General features: G+C 39.0%; 1 protein-coding gene across 4 annotated transcripts in view; it reads right to left on the bottom strand.

Annotated features, from left to right (window-relative positions):
- Positions 1–17,084, bottom strand: part of NUDT9 (nudix hydrolase homolog 9) — a 214,829-nt gene that overhangs the window by 146,445 nt on the left and 51,300 nt on the right. For 2 of the 4 annotated variants that reach the window (XM_089413231.1, XM_089413232.1), the window contains exons 2-3: positions 5,238–5,312; positions 4,756–4,812 (exon numbers count right to left, since the gene is read on the bottom strand). In XM_089413231.1, the coding sequence (XP_089269357.1) occupies positions 4,756–4,812; positions 5,238–5,312 (132 nt within the window). The remainder of the gene's footprint in view (positions 1–4,755; positions 4,813–5,237; positions 5,313–17,084) is intronic. The other 2 variants (XM_089413234.1, XM_089413235.1) reach the window with 1 other exon arrangement.

Genomic DNA, 17,084 nt, shown 5'->3' with positions numbered 1-17,084 from the left:
AAGATATTCTTGAAGATGCGGAGAGACATGTTGCACCAAGAGGAACTTTTCGTGAAACCAAGAATCCGAACAAGTACCAAGGGTACTTAGCTTCCATGAGTACCATTATACAATCTGAGCCATGTACATTCGAATAAGCCGTGAAACACCAAGTGTAGAAGGATGCGATGAATGAGGAATATGAGTCAATCATGAAGAATGATGTCTGGGATGTGGTTCCTAGACCCAAGGACAAGTCAGTGGTCACTTCAAAATGGCTTTACAAAATCAAACATGGAGCATTTGGGAGTGTTGAAAAGTTCAAGGCCATAATCGTTGCTCGAGGCTTCTCTCAAAAGGAAGGAGTAGACTACAATGAGATATTTGCACCGTTTGCCCAATATACCACCATCCATTTTATCATAGCCCTTGCTGCCTCGCAAGGATGCAGCATACACCAAATGGATGTGAAAATTGCTTTCTTGCATGGCTCGCTTAAGGAGGTGGTCTATGTAGAATAACCTGAGGGGTTTGAAGTTCAAGATTGTAAGACACATGTATGCAAGTTGAAGAAATCCCTCTATGAGTTGAAGCAAGCCCCCAGGGCTTGGTATGAGAGGATAGATAGTTATCTTATAAAGTTGGGATTTACAAGTAGTGAAGCTGACTCGAACTTATACTTCGAAGTTGAAAAGGACAAGCCTCTCATTCTAGTCCTTTATGGGATGATCTCTTTCTAACAGGTGATGAATGTCTCATTCATCAATGCAAGAGGGAGTTGGCTTCCGAATTCGAAATGAAGGACCTAGGACTGATGCACTATTTCTTAGGGCTGGAGGTCTAGCAAAAGTCAGGTGAGATTTTCCTTTCTCAAGGAAAATACATTGTGAAGTTGCTTGAGAGATGTGGGATGGTGGATTGCAAGTCCGTATCTACTCCGATGGAACTCAACTTCAAGAAGCTATGTGGAAGTGTTGTTGGGCCCGAATTAGCAAACCCTTCCGAGTATCGTCAACTTGTGGGGGGCCTGATGTTCTTGGTAAACTCTCGTCCTGACATATGCTTCGCTGTGAACACGTTGAGTCAGTTTATGGTCGAGCCTCATCACATTCATTGGATTGCTGCTAAGAATCTCTTAAGATATCTTTGGGGCACAATCCACCATGGACTAAGATACACTGTCGAGAATTTGAGGCTACATGGATATACAGATGCTCACTGGGTTGGCAATGTGGTGGATCGTAAGAGCACGTTTGGGTGTTGCTTCTCTTTGGGGTCTGCTTCAATATCTTGGATGAGCACGAAGCATAAATCGGTTGTTTTAGGCACCGTTGAGGTCGAATACATTGTTGCGAGTATGGCATGTTGTGAAGCTAGTTGGTTGAGAAAGCTATTCAATGAGCTATTTGAGCACGTGTTGGATACCACTGTGATCTTCTGCGACAACCAGAGTGGGATTCTCCTTTTAGAGAATCCTGTGTTCCATGACCGCTCCAAGCACATTGATATCAGGTACCACTTTATCCGGGATATGGTACAACGAGGAGCAATAAGGCACATCAGGACGAATGAGCAGGTCAAAGACATTCTCATGAAGCCCTTGGGGAAGGTCAAATTCTTAACCTTATGAGAGAGACTTGGAGTCGTGGAAAGACCCTACTATGAGGGTCCCATATGAGTTGGACACTAAGTCGTGGGAGCTCCTAGAGACTTGGGGTACTTCTTGGAGCTATGAGCGACCATAGGATGAGTGGTTCATCTTCCCTTAGTGGTGTGCTATGTACAGCCTAAAGGGTGAGTGGTTCACCTCCCTTGTGATACCCCATGATGGTTGACATGTGTGTAGGATGAGTGGTTCACCTCCCTTGTGATACCCCATGATGGTTGACATGTGTGTAGGGTGAGTGGTTCACCTTCCCCTACAATTAACATATGCATAGGATGAGTGGTTCACCTTCTCCTATGGCATATGAGCAGGATGAGTGGTTCACCTTCTCCTATGGCATATGAGCAGGATGAGTGGTTCACCTTCTCCTGTCGGTGCCCCAGCATACATCCTACCCATGGTAGTCGGGGACTCATGGAAAGTACCTCTCATCTGGCCAATGAGTTGGAAAAAGTGGTTAAGGACCATAGCACTGCCGATGGACACATCGTGTACTGCCATAAACCGTATGACTAGGATGCATGGTGTTCAACAACTTGATCTGGGATTAAGGACTGACTTTTGTCAGTGGAGAGTGGTAAGGTCTTGCGACTCACTCTCGATCACCTCTTCTTCATTATTACTTCATGGTTCAGCAAAGCAGAGCAAAGCAATGATGTTCGTAAATCTTGGTGATCATCTCTCTTTCTCTCACACGTGCGGATGGAGGACTAAGTTTGACTATGATTTCTAGGGCATAATTGCACTTTCTTGAGGTCACATTTATTGGCACAGAAATCAAGGTGTTTGGGATTGTTTGGCCAATGTTGACTTCAAGTTGTCTTCTGTTTTGATTTCAAAAAATCATTGCAAATTTTCTCTCTCCTTTGGCCGAGTTTGACTGAGTTGTTTTGGGCTGCGATTGACCTCCTCTTCAGGGCAAGTTTGACCAAGGAAGACCAAGCTGCTTTGGTGAAGCTTTGTTGCTATTTTAACCAGTGTTGACTTTCTGGTTAGGGCTGAAATTGACTACAGTTGACCGCAGAATTTTACAGGGCTGATTTGACCATGTATTGGGCAAGTGAATTTGATTATTGTACTCCCTCTCTCTCTCTGCTGAACTATTGAATAATAATAAGAAGATTTGATCAAAGGGTTTTTCCCTGGCATCCACCAAATCTGGTGTCCTTTTGTCTTGGCTTGTTTTCTGCATATGTTTTTATGTTCTATCTGCATTTACTGTCAATGTGATTAAGTTAATGTGATTGCTACTGGAAATAATTGGAAATTGTCATTGGGCTGCTAAAGGAACATTGAAGTAAATTGTGCTAAGCATAGAACATACCATTGTTAACTAAAATTAACAAAGATCAATCTCTTCAAGCCTCTTTTGTTGAAATATCTTGTCCATTGGACCGAATCCCTCTGTTGCTTGAACTGCACTCCCAATAGAACTCTCAAATGGATAATTGGTTTTCCTCAAGAATGGAAGAGGATAATCGTTCTTGGTTTTCTTAGATGATGCAGCCACCATTGCCATGCCAACATTGGCCTCCTTCACTAGTTCTTTTCGTTCTGATGCATTCACTTTTGGACATGCTCCAAGTCCACAAGATGTGCCAAACAAATGCTCTTTCACTCGAAAGTAGGTGCTCTTAAATTGATGGTTGCAAAAATCGCATGTCCAAAGAACATTTCCTCCTCCCTTTAACTTGCTCCCTGGCGCTTGATGTCTTCTAACATCCATAAGTGATATTTTTGTGCTTGAGCTTGTTGTCTTGCTAGAAGAATGTTTCTTTCAAAATTTGAAGCTGTTGTTGCAGCTCCAAGTCAAACAGATGGAACACTTGCAGACCCTGATGAAATTGAAGAACAGGGCCATTACCACTAGGGGCATTCCTCCCATTCTTTTTCCCTTTTCCAGCTGCCCTTGATTGAGCCATGATTGTTGTGATATGAAGAAAAATAGACTGCTGTAGCAAAAATTTAACAATTTGGAAGGCAAATCCACCTACCAGCACTTTGAAGATCCTCTAAAACTCGTTTCTCTCCCTTACTCGTACACCAAATGTTCCCACGGCTCCAAAACAGCAAATGAATGAGTGAAAATTGAGGCAAACGCAAGTTATAAACAGCACGGAGGAATTTTTTCAGGGGACATGTCATGAAATCGGGAAACGCAATTGGCACATGCCCAACACGAGTTTGACTCGTGCCCTGCACTCAGGCACGTATCATGGTGATGTTGTGTCTGACACGAAGGATTCTTGGCATGGCGGGGATGTGTCAGGTAACTTAGGCTGTATGTTATATTTCTTCCAATTGTTAATAATCTATTCTTCAAAAAGAAAACTAGAAGCAACACGACCAAGAGCCAAATGAAATGCTCCTGATTTTTGCAAATGGATTTTCTCATCTTTTACCTCATCATCTTCAAGGGGGAACTCAGAAACATCCCCACCCAAATGATCTTGCGATAGTATTTTCTCACTCCCTTCTAAGGAAAATTCCCCATTTCCATTTGCAAAAATTTCTGATCAGATTCAGAAGACGAAAACAAATTGTCATACCTCCTAATCTCCCTTTTTTACCTAAACTCACAGAAGTGCGGGCATTGATACATGCATTATAAGTCCATGCCAAAATAATGAAGTCTATTAGTATACTGTAACTGGAGTACACAAAGACATTCTGATTTTTATTATGATGAACTACGCAGATGATAATGTACATTTGGATATATTAATATTGCTTTCCAGTTTCAAATAAGAGGTGTAGGAAAAATTTTAAGTGCATTTGGATATTCTTAATATTGCTTTCCAGTTTTGGTATAAGGGGTGTAGGAATATTTTATAAAGGCATCCATTATGTTCATTGTACACTAAACAATAAACCACATCCTTAGAGTCATTTTTATGACTTTTGTCCCTAAAACCTTTATGGTATGGACAGCGGGGCATTAAAACCAATTCCAGTAATATAAATAGATAAATTCTTCTCTGAAGTGTATTCCACATTCGCACGTAGTCATGTGTGTGCTTAAAGCCTATGGGGACACAATGCATTATCAAACGAACTAGAAATGAGAATACTGAGAAAAACACACCCTGTTCTGCAACCATTTCACATACCCTAAACTTCACTGCATTATATAATGACGGATTTGCCAACATTCGTTGTTTCCATACCTGCAGAATGCGGTTCAAATTAACTGGCAATGAGTGTCATTATTTGTGTAGCAAATTAGTTTGGCCACATTGCCATATGAAACATACATAAATATATATAAAAATATAATTTCACATCTATCTATGAAACAACCAACTACAAAGTTGTGAACATGACTAAAAGAGACAAGTTAATGCTTTGCTTGGTACATTTCAAAATATACAAAAGCAATATTTATTAATCAAAAGTATTCACGCAGAAAAAGTGAGAATCAAGATTGTCCATTTATATTGCATCATGAACTAACAAGAATGCTTTCATATTCTAACACTAAAGTATAAAACTGTAAGAGGCACAAGCTTTTCCTTTCAGAAAAATCAACTTGAAGAAAATCAGCTTATTGTCTATCATGTACAACATTAATACTAACTACAAATTAACTCACCTCATCAATAGATTCTTCAAGTTTGAGATCAGAATGAGGCTTCCTGTCATGATGTGGGTCGAAATCCACAAAGAGCTTCAAAGCAAAACAAAAAAGATTGCCTTCAATCGGGGCAGGTTTTATTTCCAACAATTAAGAGAAAAGTACAAATCGCAGAATCAGATGTGATAAGGAATGTAAATTCTTGTGAAAAGTCATAAAACCTCAGTGACAACCAATTTTCTGAGAAAGGTAAGCAAAGCCACTAGACAGATCCAGAAACCATAACTAGACTAGGTTGCTCAAAAAGATAGACTTCAAACAAGTTCCATTGATCAGCACTTTTGAAAATAACAATATATTTGTAAGTTATAAATACAGCATATATGTGATGTCCCTGTGCAGCTTTCCCCAACGCCCAATACTCACCTAGCAAGTTTTTTATCATAATGTGAAATCTATAAGATGCATCTCATTTCAATTTTTTATCACTATTCTTTCAAATAAATGAATATGATTTATATAGAATTTTGCTTCTGTTATTGCTTCCTTTTTTCTTTTCTTTTTTAAATACATCTTATATTCACAAAGATATGTTTACAAAAGAACAAATGCAGAAGAGTATATACAATGGAAAATCATATCCTCTTCCTCAGTGCAACTAGAACAAAAATGAAATCAATATAAGTTGCCACATCTAGCTCTTTTGCAACCTTAATCAGTAGAAAGCCTTTGGCCAACATTGTCCCCCAAGTTACAACAAAAAGACTGAAAGCACTGACCTTATTATCAATAACATGCTTGCACCTTAACCTCCAGACTGTGTAAAGCAGTAACTCTATGGCAATACCAAATTCCTGAAAAGGCAGAACGTAGCAGGTACCTGGAATCACCAAAACGTGCATTTCTAAAATCCACCTTCCCCTAAAACAACACAGAATGCTGATCCACTTCACACAGAGATCGGGGATGGATGTTTGGCAAGCAGATCCAACAGTATGACTACAAGAAACTTTACTGCCTTTTATATCAGAAACATGTCCCTACACCTGTCCTCAACAGTCGATGGACTTCTTCTAACTTAGAGGACAGGAATCACAGGTTGCAGAGCTTCTAGTTCATTTGCCTGAGCTACAAATAAAGGGTCTTTGCCTGGCTGGTCATATATCATTGCGCTTCCGACCAAGGCCTGTTTAGTGAACAGTGGCTTGAAAGATGGGCTTCACCTACTGTGTGGCAAACCACAGACAGTAAAGCTTATATTTTGGGAATCGGGATTGCAAATTTGTTGTTATTGCTTACTTGCAACGCTTAAAGAGTACAATAAGATCTAGCATTTGCAAATTTCTGCAATAACTTACTAGGAGAACTCATTGCTTACGTGTGTCCCGGTTAAGTCATTTTTCCCTAGCGATTGCAAATTTGCTGTTATTGCTTACTTGCAACATGTGAAATTTCCTTGGATGCAGCAATTGGAGTTTATTCTTCTAACTTATTAGCAGTTTATTTGTTTACGACAAATGACGAATAAATCACTGATGCATTCTTCACAATAAAAATACGTTGCGGAATTACAAATCAGGAAATGAGAAATAGAGGCACACACACAATAAAAATGACACCAATATTTTTGGACTGAACGTCCCCGGAAAATACCCCAAAGGGAAAACCAGTGCAGCAGATGATGGTTTAGTTTATCCAATGTTGCAAGACTCGTACTCATATCAGACTCGTCTGACTATTGACTCAGCGACCCGTATAAGACTCGGTATCGAGCCATATAAGACTCGTATAAGACTCAGCTCCATTTTCCCTTTCCCTCCACGTGATCTCCAAAAAAAATTAAAAGTATAAAAAACCAAAAAATCAAATTTTGAGGGTCTCCACGGGTCATGTGTGTCATATGCAGTTCTTCACAGGTTCAATGCAGGTAGCCAAGTTTTATGCAAGATTGGCGGGTACGGGTAGAAACCCCAGGTTCTATGCGAGTGACCCGTCTCATTATAAAACCCGTCAAGACCTGCGGGTCCTCGCGGGTCTTGTAAGAGTCGTGCTACACTGATTTTATCATGCAGAAATTTGGAAATAATTACAATTGGATGCCCAACTAGCTATCTTGCGGAAAATATACTGGCAATATATACTGGCGATCCCAAATCTCTTATGCGACTCAACTCGACCTCCTTTGGACTGCTCGTACCCCACACTGGCAACTCGCACTGTTGCTTGGAACATGCACCGCAACCTTCGAAACCACTCACACTCCCTGGAAACTGGCTCTAACTGAGTCGTCCTACCTCCCTCTGCCTCTGGAAGTGACTCGCTCTTCCTCTTGGAAGCTAATCCAGCCTTCGGCAACTGAATCAATCCTCTTCTGACAACTCACACTAGGGTTTCTAGCTATTCGCCTATGTTGCAGGAAACGCCTAAAAGCGTGGTGTACCAATACCGAGGATGGCCCGAAACACCGAAACGGCTTTGAAACAGGGTCGCCACGTCGTCAGTCGTACCATATGGCGTTTCACGATTTCAGAACATTGTCTAGTACGACCGGTGGCTTTTCAACCCTGTTTCGGCCGCTACAGGCCAAGTTTCAAGCGGTAAAAAGGTGAAATTGATTTTTTTTACCTTTTTCGGCCAGCTCAAGGGGTGAAGAAGGGCATGAGCCCCTTCTAACACCCAAATACACTAATACAACAATTTTTATGTGGCTATTAGCTAAATTTAATAAAAATAATTACAAATAGAATTCTCTACAGTGTTCCACGGGGATGATTCCCCTAGGGTCGGGTGCGCGCACCCCACGCATCCGAGATGGGGGGATGTCTGGGGAAACATTTCCCCACGTCCCCCTTTTGGGGAGATGCAGGGAGACGCATGGGGAATGTATACCCAATCTGGGGGACACGACTGCCCAAAAGGACCCCCTCAAAATGGGTTATGTGTTCCCGCTTAAATTTGCTTGTAAATGATTTATGACAGGGTAAACCTAGTATTTGACGATATTGCCCTACTAATTCTATGCAATTCATGGTAATGTTAAATTCTTAAAGTAAAAGTGACATTCTCCTTTATCTTTCATTTTCATCATTTTACTTAAATTTTTAACATTACAATGAAATGACTCGGGATGTTTGAGAGTGGTTCCGACCCCATTGGATTTCATATGGAGAAAGTAGAATTTTAGATCTCACTCAAAATCCAGCAGACTTAACAATTTTTCAAGAATTCAAGATTCAATGGATTACAATGTTTCCATTGCATTTTGTCATGTACAAGGGTATGGAATTAGTATTTAATCAAGAGCACCAAGCCCTCTATGTACTTTAGAGTGACTTTTAGACTCATCACTCCACTGTTTTTGAGTTTTAGTTATATCAATTTACTATTCCAGTCTTCAAATTTCAATATCTATTATCGTCTATTTTGCTTAGTACTAATTACATTCTAGAATGATGAATGATGAATGATGAATTTTAATTTTAATTTTAAATCAATTTAGCATCTAGAATGGTGAATGATGAATTTAATTTTTAAATCAATGTAGATTCTAGAATGGTGAATAATGAATCTGGATCAGAGTTTCATTATTGAATCTCGTGGTCTATGGATGAATCATGTATGTATTAGTTAGGATGATGAGTATGGATCAATGTATTTCATTATTTAATTCAATTATGTATGTATCATTGTATTTATGCTTTCATTAGTGAGTATGAATTTGATATATATATATATTAAAAAGGAAAAAAAATTATATACCTTGACGTCCCCCCATTCCCCCTAAATTTCCCCAAAATTTGAGGGTACTCCCACATGTCCCCCTTGTGCGTCTCCCCACACCCGCGTCTCCCCATCCCGTAGTCTTGGTGGAACATTGATTCTCTAGGAGATGAAAAAAATAGAATTCTCTAGAAACCCTATGAGCCTCTTCTTTACTTTAAAAAGGCACAACATTCACTCATTTCTCACACATTGTTTTGCAAGAGGAACTTCCTATAGTATTAGCAAGGAGTTTATTTGTTTTCGGAGCATGGGAAACAAGAGGAAGGGTGTGGGCAGTAGCTGGTTGGGTGAGCTTTTCATTTCCTAATTTTGCAGCATTCATGGCTTCTAAAAGTTGTGTTTCAAGTGCCCCTATATTGGGTGAGTTTTTCATTTTGTAATTTTGCAGCATTCATGGCTTCTCAAAGTTGTGTTTCAAGTGCCCCTAAATCCACTCAAGCAACCAGGCAGCAAGAATATTATCCTCTATGGAAGTATGTTACCAAAGTGAAATAGATGGTTCCAGTGGTACATGGGAATGGAAGTGCAATTTATGCAAAAATGAAAAGACCTTCAAGGGCTCTTACAAGAGTGAAGGCTCACATTTTGCATGAAGAGATAAAGTGTATTGATGTGTGTGCACATACCAAAAATCCAGAGATGAGGGCTAAATTCAAGAAAGAGAGTGATGAAGCTCAAAGGTTGAAGGATCAATGAAGCAAAATCGGCACAGGCACTACCAATCCTCGCATGTCTAATAGCATTGAGCCAAGGATTGTTCAGGAAGCAAGAAAGAGGAGGGCACTAAAAGTAGAAGCAGAGTTATCAAAGCCATCAACTCCAAGTCAAGACAACAGATTGTTGAAAATGCTTGATAGTCAAAGGAGAGAAGAATTTGACTCAAGAGTGGCAAGGGCCATCTTTGCTTGTGGCATCCTTTTTAACGTCGTTCGAACCCCATATTGGCAGGATTTGTTGAGAGCGGTTAACAAAGCTCCTCAAGGTTACAAGGGGGTAAACAATGAAAATTTCAGAGCAGTTTTGCTAAAGAAAGAGAGGCAACTTCTTGATGATGTTCTGAAACCAACTCGTAAGTCATGGGGTAGTACAGGGCTTTCCATTAACTCAGATGATTGGATTGATACAAGACGCAGACCTTTGATTAATGTCATTGCATCATCACCAAAAGGAGCCATGTTCATCAAAGCAGAAGATTGTTCAGGTAAGATAAAGGATAGTAAATTCATTGTTGATATTTTAATTTATGTTATTGAACAAGTAGGGCCAAACAATGTGGTGTGCGTTATCACAGATAATGCACCTATTTGCAAAGCTGCAAGCTTAATTGTTGATAGTAGATACAATCACATATTTTGGACTCCTTGCATTGTCCACAATCTGAATATGATTTTAGAACAGATTGGCGTAAAAACAGAATGGATTAAGGAGTCACATGGCAGGCTAGGGCGATTATAAAATATATCACCAACCACCACTAATCTGAAGCAATATATCAAGAATACTCAAAATTGGAGTCGTTGAATCTAGTTTGTGGCATTGCGGTGCCTAAATTGTTGAGAGACCAATGGATAGATTGCCCTGGTCAGGAATCTAGTCAATGGCATTGTGGTGCCTAAACTTCTTCATAGATGATGTGTTTTGAGATCTTCCATGTACCTCTTTGGTTATATGTAAATATGAATACCTCCCTAGTTAAGAGGGAGTGTTGAAGAATGTAACTTGGTTCGGTCTACATAATTGTACTTGAAGTCAAAATGCAATATATTTGTCAAAAGAAAGCAAAAAGAATTTTATTATTATTTTAAATTGACTTGTTAAAGCATGGGTTTCATGCTTGGGTTAATTGTTATAAGTCAAGCCTCCATTGTAGGCTTCGGGATTATTTCTTTGGGTCAAAGTCAATATGTTTGTTTGGTCAAAGACTCCTCCATCAAGTCTCCTTCTAGACGGCCTCAAAGAATCACCATCAAGTCAGCTTTCCTCAATGAACTCAAGTCGGCCTAACCATAAAATGGAGACACGACTGCTCAAGCAATAATGTCGACCTATTACACTTAGAGACAACTATATATACAAGCCTAAAGACCTTCGCTCAAATGACAAGTTCGGACAACAATTCAAAGGGAATATTTTCGGTGACAGAAGCTCAGGTTTCACAAGAAAATTGTGGCGATCTCAAAGATGATGTTTCGATGGCATTACAAGGAAGAGCTCTGATGATTTCGGTGTTTCCACAGTAACCATTGTTCGGTACTATGCCTCCCACAGTTCGGTGCTACTACAAGTTCGTTGTTACCATAGTTAGATGTTTCCATAGTAACCTCAATTTCAGTGATATGTCACAGTGACTCGGTGCTACTTCAGTCTCACATCACAGTTTGGGTGCTACTACTGTTCGGTGCCACTACAGTGATGAAGGTTCGATGCCACCACAGTGAGGAAGGTTCGGTGACACTACAATGAGAAGGTTTCGGTGTCATCGCAATAAGAGGATCTCAGTAATGATGTTTTGGTGTAGCACGTATTTGGTGCTAACACAGTGATATGAATCTCGGTATGTCCACATGAAAGGAAGAACAAATAAGGATGACTTGATGGAGGATGTCCCTAGTCTAGTTTGTAAAGGTCTTGGTCGTCTCATCTTGAATCTACTAAAGGATGAATTTTGACTGGGTTTTCCCCTAGAGTGGGGTTTTTCCCTAACAGCATGCCTACATCTTGTGTTCTCTTCTATTTACTGCTTGGTATTAGTCTTGATGATAAGAAAAGATAATTCTAAAGAACAAGTAATAATATTGAAAAACATCACAAGATAATGTCATAATAAGAGAAATCGTTTAATTGCCTCACTTTGGATTTCTCAACATTTGGGGCTTGGGTGCATCAACCAATAACCAACTAAATTTTTGGCCTAATGGAAAGGTCCAAAGCTTGCCATGAGCCAAGGTATAAGGAGAATAAAGGTCCTAAGGGATTTGATGATTGTCATAAGGCTAATCTCCAAATCGAAGTTCAAAAGGGGCCCCCTCAATTCTGTTGTATCCTACTATTCTGAACAGGATAGCCTTTCAATTAGAGAATTTTGATGAGATTTCTCTCTTCCACATTCTCAAACACTTAATATGAAATGAAATGAAATGATATTTTAACATCTACGAGACTAAAAATAGTCTATGGGACTACCAGCCTCCCTGTTTTTTTCCTTTTGCAATTCAATCCTTTTCTTACTCAAATTGATGATGAGCTAACCCAACCTTCTAACAGTCCCCTCACTGAAAAGACAATGCCAAGGAATTGAGGCTAACATACTGCCATAATTGTCCTTGATGTCTTTGAAAGCATCACATTCCAAAATGAAATGCTTTTCCGATTCCACTGCCCCAGAAGTGCAAAAAGTACACACTCGTTCTTCCCAAGCTTCTTTAGGTCTCTTCCACCGTCTCGTTTCACACCGAAGTTGATGTGAGTTAGTTCTTAATTGAGCAATAAGAATCTTTGCTCTCCATGGAATGTTGGCTCCAATGTACTCTTTTTGTTGGAGATCACAAGTGGGGTTGAATTCCTGAACATAGTACTTCTTCTTTCTACCCAACTATTTTCCCCATATACGCTTACGAAACTTCTCCATAACAAAATTCTTTAACTCCTTGCTATTTGTGGGACATGCATTGAGGTAAATATTCCATTTTTGCATCCATTTGTTGTTTTGTCTCATCCATGATTTCTTTCTTTCACTCATGCCTTCATTGAAGATAACTTTTAGTCATCTACCTACTCCCATTTGCTCAGTTCTTTTTAAAACCTATAAGACACACCATAGCAATTGCTTCGATGGGAGTTGCTCTTGTTTCACTCAACATTATCTCATAAGGAACCGAACTTTTTATTTTGAACTTGCTCATGATCAAGCGTTTTTGGATTTTCTCAATTTGTTTCCATTTTGAAACAGGGATGTTGCTAGCCCACAATTCACACCCATATAATATCACTGGACAAACTAGGAGTCCAAAAAGCACTTTAATTGTTTTCCAATCCCATAACTCTACCTCTCTACATTTGTTTTGAAGTGCATATAATGCTTTCCACCCTCCTAAAATTCTCTTCTTTTTGCAATCCTCCCAATTAAGCTTGTTGTTGAAATCGATCCTGAGGTACTTGTATTCATTTACTTCTTCAAGAATGTTGCCTTCAAAGAAGAACGTATGCTGGCTTTGCTTCCTTTTATTAGAGAAAATCATTATTTTGGTCTTACTAGTATTGACTTGCATCCCCACTGCTTTACAAAAATGCTCAAGGGCATATAGGTGCATCTACAATCCATGGGCCAATTTAGCAATCAATACAAGATCATTAGCATATAAAAGAAGTTTTATCACAAACTCCCCCAACCGAACACCATCCCCACCTTGCAGATTTAGCCACTCTTCCAATTTGTCAATATATAAACCAAAAAGGGTAGGGGATAAAGGGAAACCTTGCTTGACTCCGATGTCACTCCTAAAACTTTCTGAAATGCCTGCTGAAGTTCTAATTTTGACTTTCACCTCTTCATAAAGCCTATGGACAGCAGCTTTATATTGCAAAGGAATTTCAAGTTCTTCCATTCTATGCCACAACTTATCTCTAGGGACCGTGTCAAATGCCTTTTTGAAGTCAACAAAGTAGCAAAATACTTCTTTGTCCCCCCAAACCTTTTCAATAATGTGTCTCAACGTGATACCATGATCTATTGTAGAATGCTTTGGCCTAAAATCCGCTTGCCCTTTTGCCCTCTTTTCTTTTACTTTTGCCCACTTATTGATTCTATTTTCTACCATGCCGCTGAAAAGCTTTGCAAACAAAGGATTGATCATGATGGTTCTATAGTTGGAAGGATTATTAATGTCTCCACTTTTAAAAAGGGGTATTGCTAGACTAGTTGTCCAATCTCTTGGGAATCCTTGTTGAATGACGTTGAATATTTCCATGATGTGCGGTGCCAGAATGTTCATTCCCCACTTTAGATATTCTGCTTGAAGTTCAACCAAGTCCTTTGCCTTCCCTGTTTTCAACTTTTTAATTCCTGCCTCCACCTCCTGTAATGTGAAAAGCTTTGTAGTTGTGTTGATCTTGGGAGGAGGCTCAACCTCTAATTCTTTTTCATAGAGTTGTCTTGCATAGTCAAACCACTGATTGGCTATAATATTATTTTCAATTTGCTTCTTCCTTGGTTGAAGTTCCTGCCAAAAAAGATTTGGGTTATTCTTGCCTAGATATATTAACTCTTCCCACCTTGTTTGCATGAACTCGTCTTTTTTCCTTTTTAAAATCTGCTTATATAACTTTACATTCATCTTCTCCTTGTCTACCTTTTTCAAGGTTCTCCTTGCCATTTTGCATTCCTCATCGAACCAAGCATTCACAGGGAAACAATTTGATTCTAATTTCCTATTTTTTGCTCATTTTCACTTCTCGAGTACAACATCCTGAATTATATTTCTTAACTCATGACCGTTGAGGCTTTGGGGACCATTTTTCTCCTTCTGAATTGATCTCTCCAACATTGTTTTGAAGATAGTGCAATTTTCTTGTGTTAGAAGAATTTTACCCCTTGATGTCGATTGTCGAGAACATTGGGTTTTCCTCCTATGTTGTCTTTCTTCTAACCAAGATAGCTTTATATAAATTGGGTTATGATCTGATTTTAAGTCCCAAATATGCTCTCCAATCTTAACTTCATCTATCCTTTCTATTAAGCTTTGTGAACAAATAACATAGTCAACGACACTTGCCCCATTGTATGTGTTGCAAGTGAAGTTCCCAGACTTTTTCCATCTATCTAGACCATTGCAGATAATTAAGTTGAAAGCACCACACAATGTAAGCAACTCCTCTCCAAAATGATTACTAACTTTGTCATCTTCTGAACATCTCAACCATTGAGGATTCTCCTCTTCAATGAGCCAGATAGGATTGTGATCCTCTTTGCAACAAAGAATACTAGCTTGTTGATTTGTTGTTCTAGCATTGAAATCTCCCACTAAAAGAACTTCTCCCTGCTAAGAATATGCAGCAATATCTTGCTTTAAAGCTGCATACGGATCTTTGTTGTCCAACCCCTTATTTTTGTAAGTTTTTGATACTTGAGGCACAAAATAACATGCTGCAATTCTTATGTGGTTCTCATTCTCTATTATTTTGAACCATAAATATTGTTTATTTGTATCTTCTTTCACTAACTGAATGTGACGACCTTCTTTTTCTTTCACTAAAACCAGTATTCATCTGTACCCTTTGCCATTTTTTGCTGCCTCGTTCCAAACTGCTAACTTCAAATAACCATCAAACATAGGAGTTTTGCAACCATCATGTTCATGAGTTTCTGTGAGACAAATTATGTCTCTACCTTCTACAATAGGCCTTATCCCAGGTCCCCTCCTCCAAGGGTAAGCTCTACAATTCCAACAAACTAGAGTTAGTTAGACCTAGATAGGAATTGATTGCTACACGGTTTCGCACACAAGACTCAAATTTGAGTATTCACCCCTTTTCATCCATGTTAATCGTGTTGTTTTCCTCCCTATTATAGAATTACATGTTTTTTCTTTACTGCCAGCTTGCTGCCCTGTTTTGCCATGAGGTCCAAACACTACAATAATCGCTTTACCATTGTACAACCATGCCCTTTTCCCTTTGTTTCTTGTTGCTCTAATTTTCTCCACTTCTTCTCTTCTCTCTTCTTGTTGTTTGCTAGTTAAATCTTCATCTAGGAAGAAGTGTGAGCCTTTCAAGAGTTTCTTTTTGCTTAAGAGATGGTGTTTGTCTTGCACACTTGCCATGATGACTTTTATGGGTCGAGGCCTCTCTTCACATATCTTTCCCACCCTCCTTGCTTGGAAAATTTGCCCTCTCCACTGTAATTTCTCTTTCAAAAAGTCCCTTGTCAAATTGAAAGTGCTTTCATTCTTTCCATAGTCTCTTATTCCCCTGATAATAAAGTTTGTTTCCCTATCTTTTCTTTCTTTGTGTTCTCTTTCATGTGCTCTACGAGAACTTACATCTTCTTTTTCCTCTATCCTATAACCATTAGTGTCCTCAACTCTAGTTTTGATTTCTTTTGGAATGTATGTCCTCTTGTTCTTGTTTGCCTTCTTTTCAGAAAGGACTGCTTGCTGAACTATTTGTGTATCTACCTAAGTTGTTTTAGAGATTATCACATCCTTGTTTGTTGCCATTGATTCATTCTTGGTTTGCCATGCTTCCTTCATGTTTTCCCATTCTTGTTTTCCTGCCTCTAAAGCATCCTGTAAATTCTATTACCTTCCATTACACATCGATTTGCAAGTGTGATATGTGAAAGTTTGCAGTCTCGTTCCTGTTCTTTGGCTTCCAAAATTTCCAACCTTGCCCTGGCCTTCATCAGTTCTTAGACATAGAGATTTGATGACCAAGTAAGAGGTGTAAATGTAGCCCTGTAAATGGTTGACTCTTCTTTATTTTTGCTACTCTTATTTGTTTTTTTTTCACTGGGACTATTTTCTTCTTCTTTGTTCCCATTTAAAGCGAGCAAGCATGCACTTTAAAATGCCCCAATATTGTTTTGCATTTACCCAAATCCACTTTCATGTTTTGTCAACTGAAGCAATTTTGACTTGGCCCAAATGATTTGTTTCCACAAAATCTGAGATTTCCTTGCCATTTTTAACATTTAATATTGATTTGTTTTCCATTTTGGGACTTCAAAATCCACTATTTAAAGCTTAAGCCAAAAAGTAGCTTCAAAATTGGCCCATCGCCGATACACCGGTGAACAATTTTTCTCTTATAACAGTCCACTAACGGCTTCCCGCTGTTTACTTCTTACTGACATATTACTGGCCCAGGCCCCCACTAAATGATATGGTATGGTTCGTTGCTTCTTAAAGACCAAGAAGGACCCTCGTTGTTGTCGAAGTTTCTAAGTTTACTTAGTTTAAAAACCCTTCATGCACTTTTTCTGATTTATTCCTACCTACTTGTTATTTTTTCTTTAACAAGTTATTTACAAAGTAAATACTGAAAATAAACACCAGTGCATGCTCAACATATTATAGATCAGCAACT

This window comes from Pinus tabuliformis, chromosome 3_1 (assembly GCF_031772625.1).
Source record: "Pinus tabuliformis cultivar Carrire ecotype Pingquan chromosome 3_1, CPIR1, whole genome shotgun sequence".
Classification (NCBI taxonomy): domain Eukaryota; kingdom Viridiplantae; phylum Streptophyta; class Pinopsida; order Pinales; family Pinaceae; genus Pinus; species Pinus tabuliformis.
This window is presented reverse-complemented; position numbering and strand designations above follow the sequence as displayed.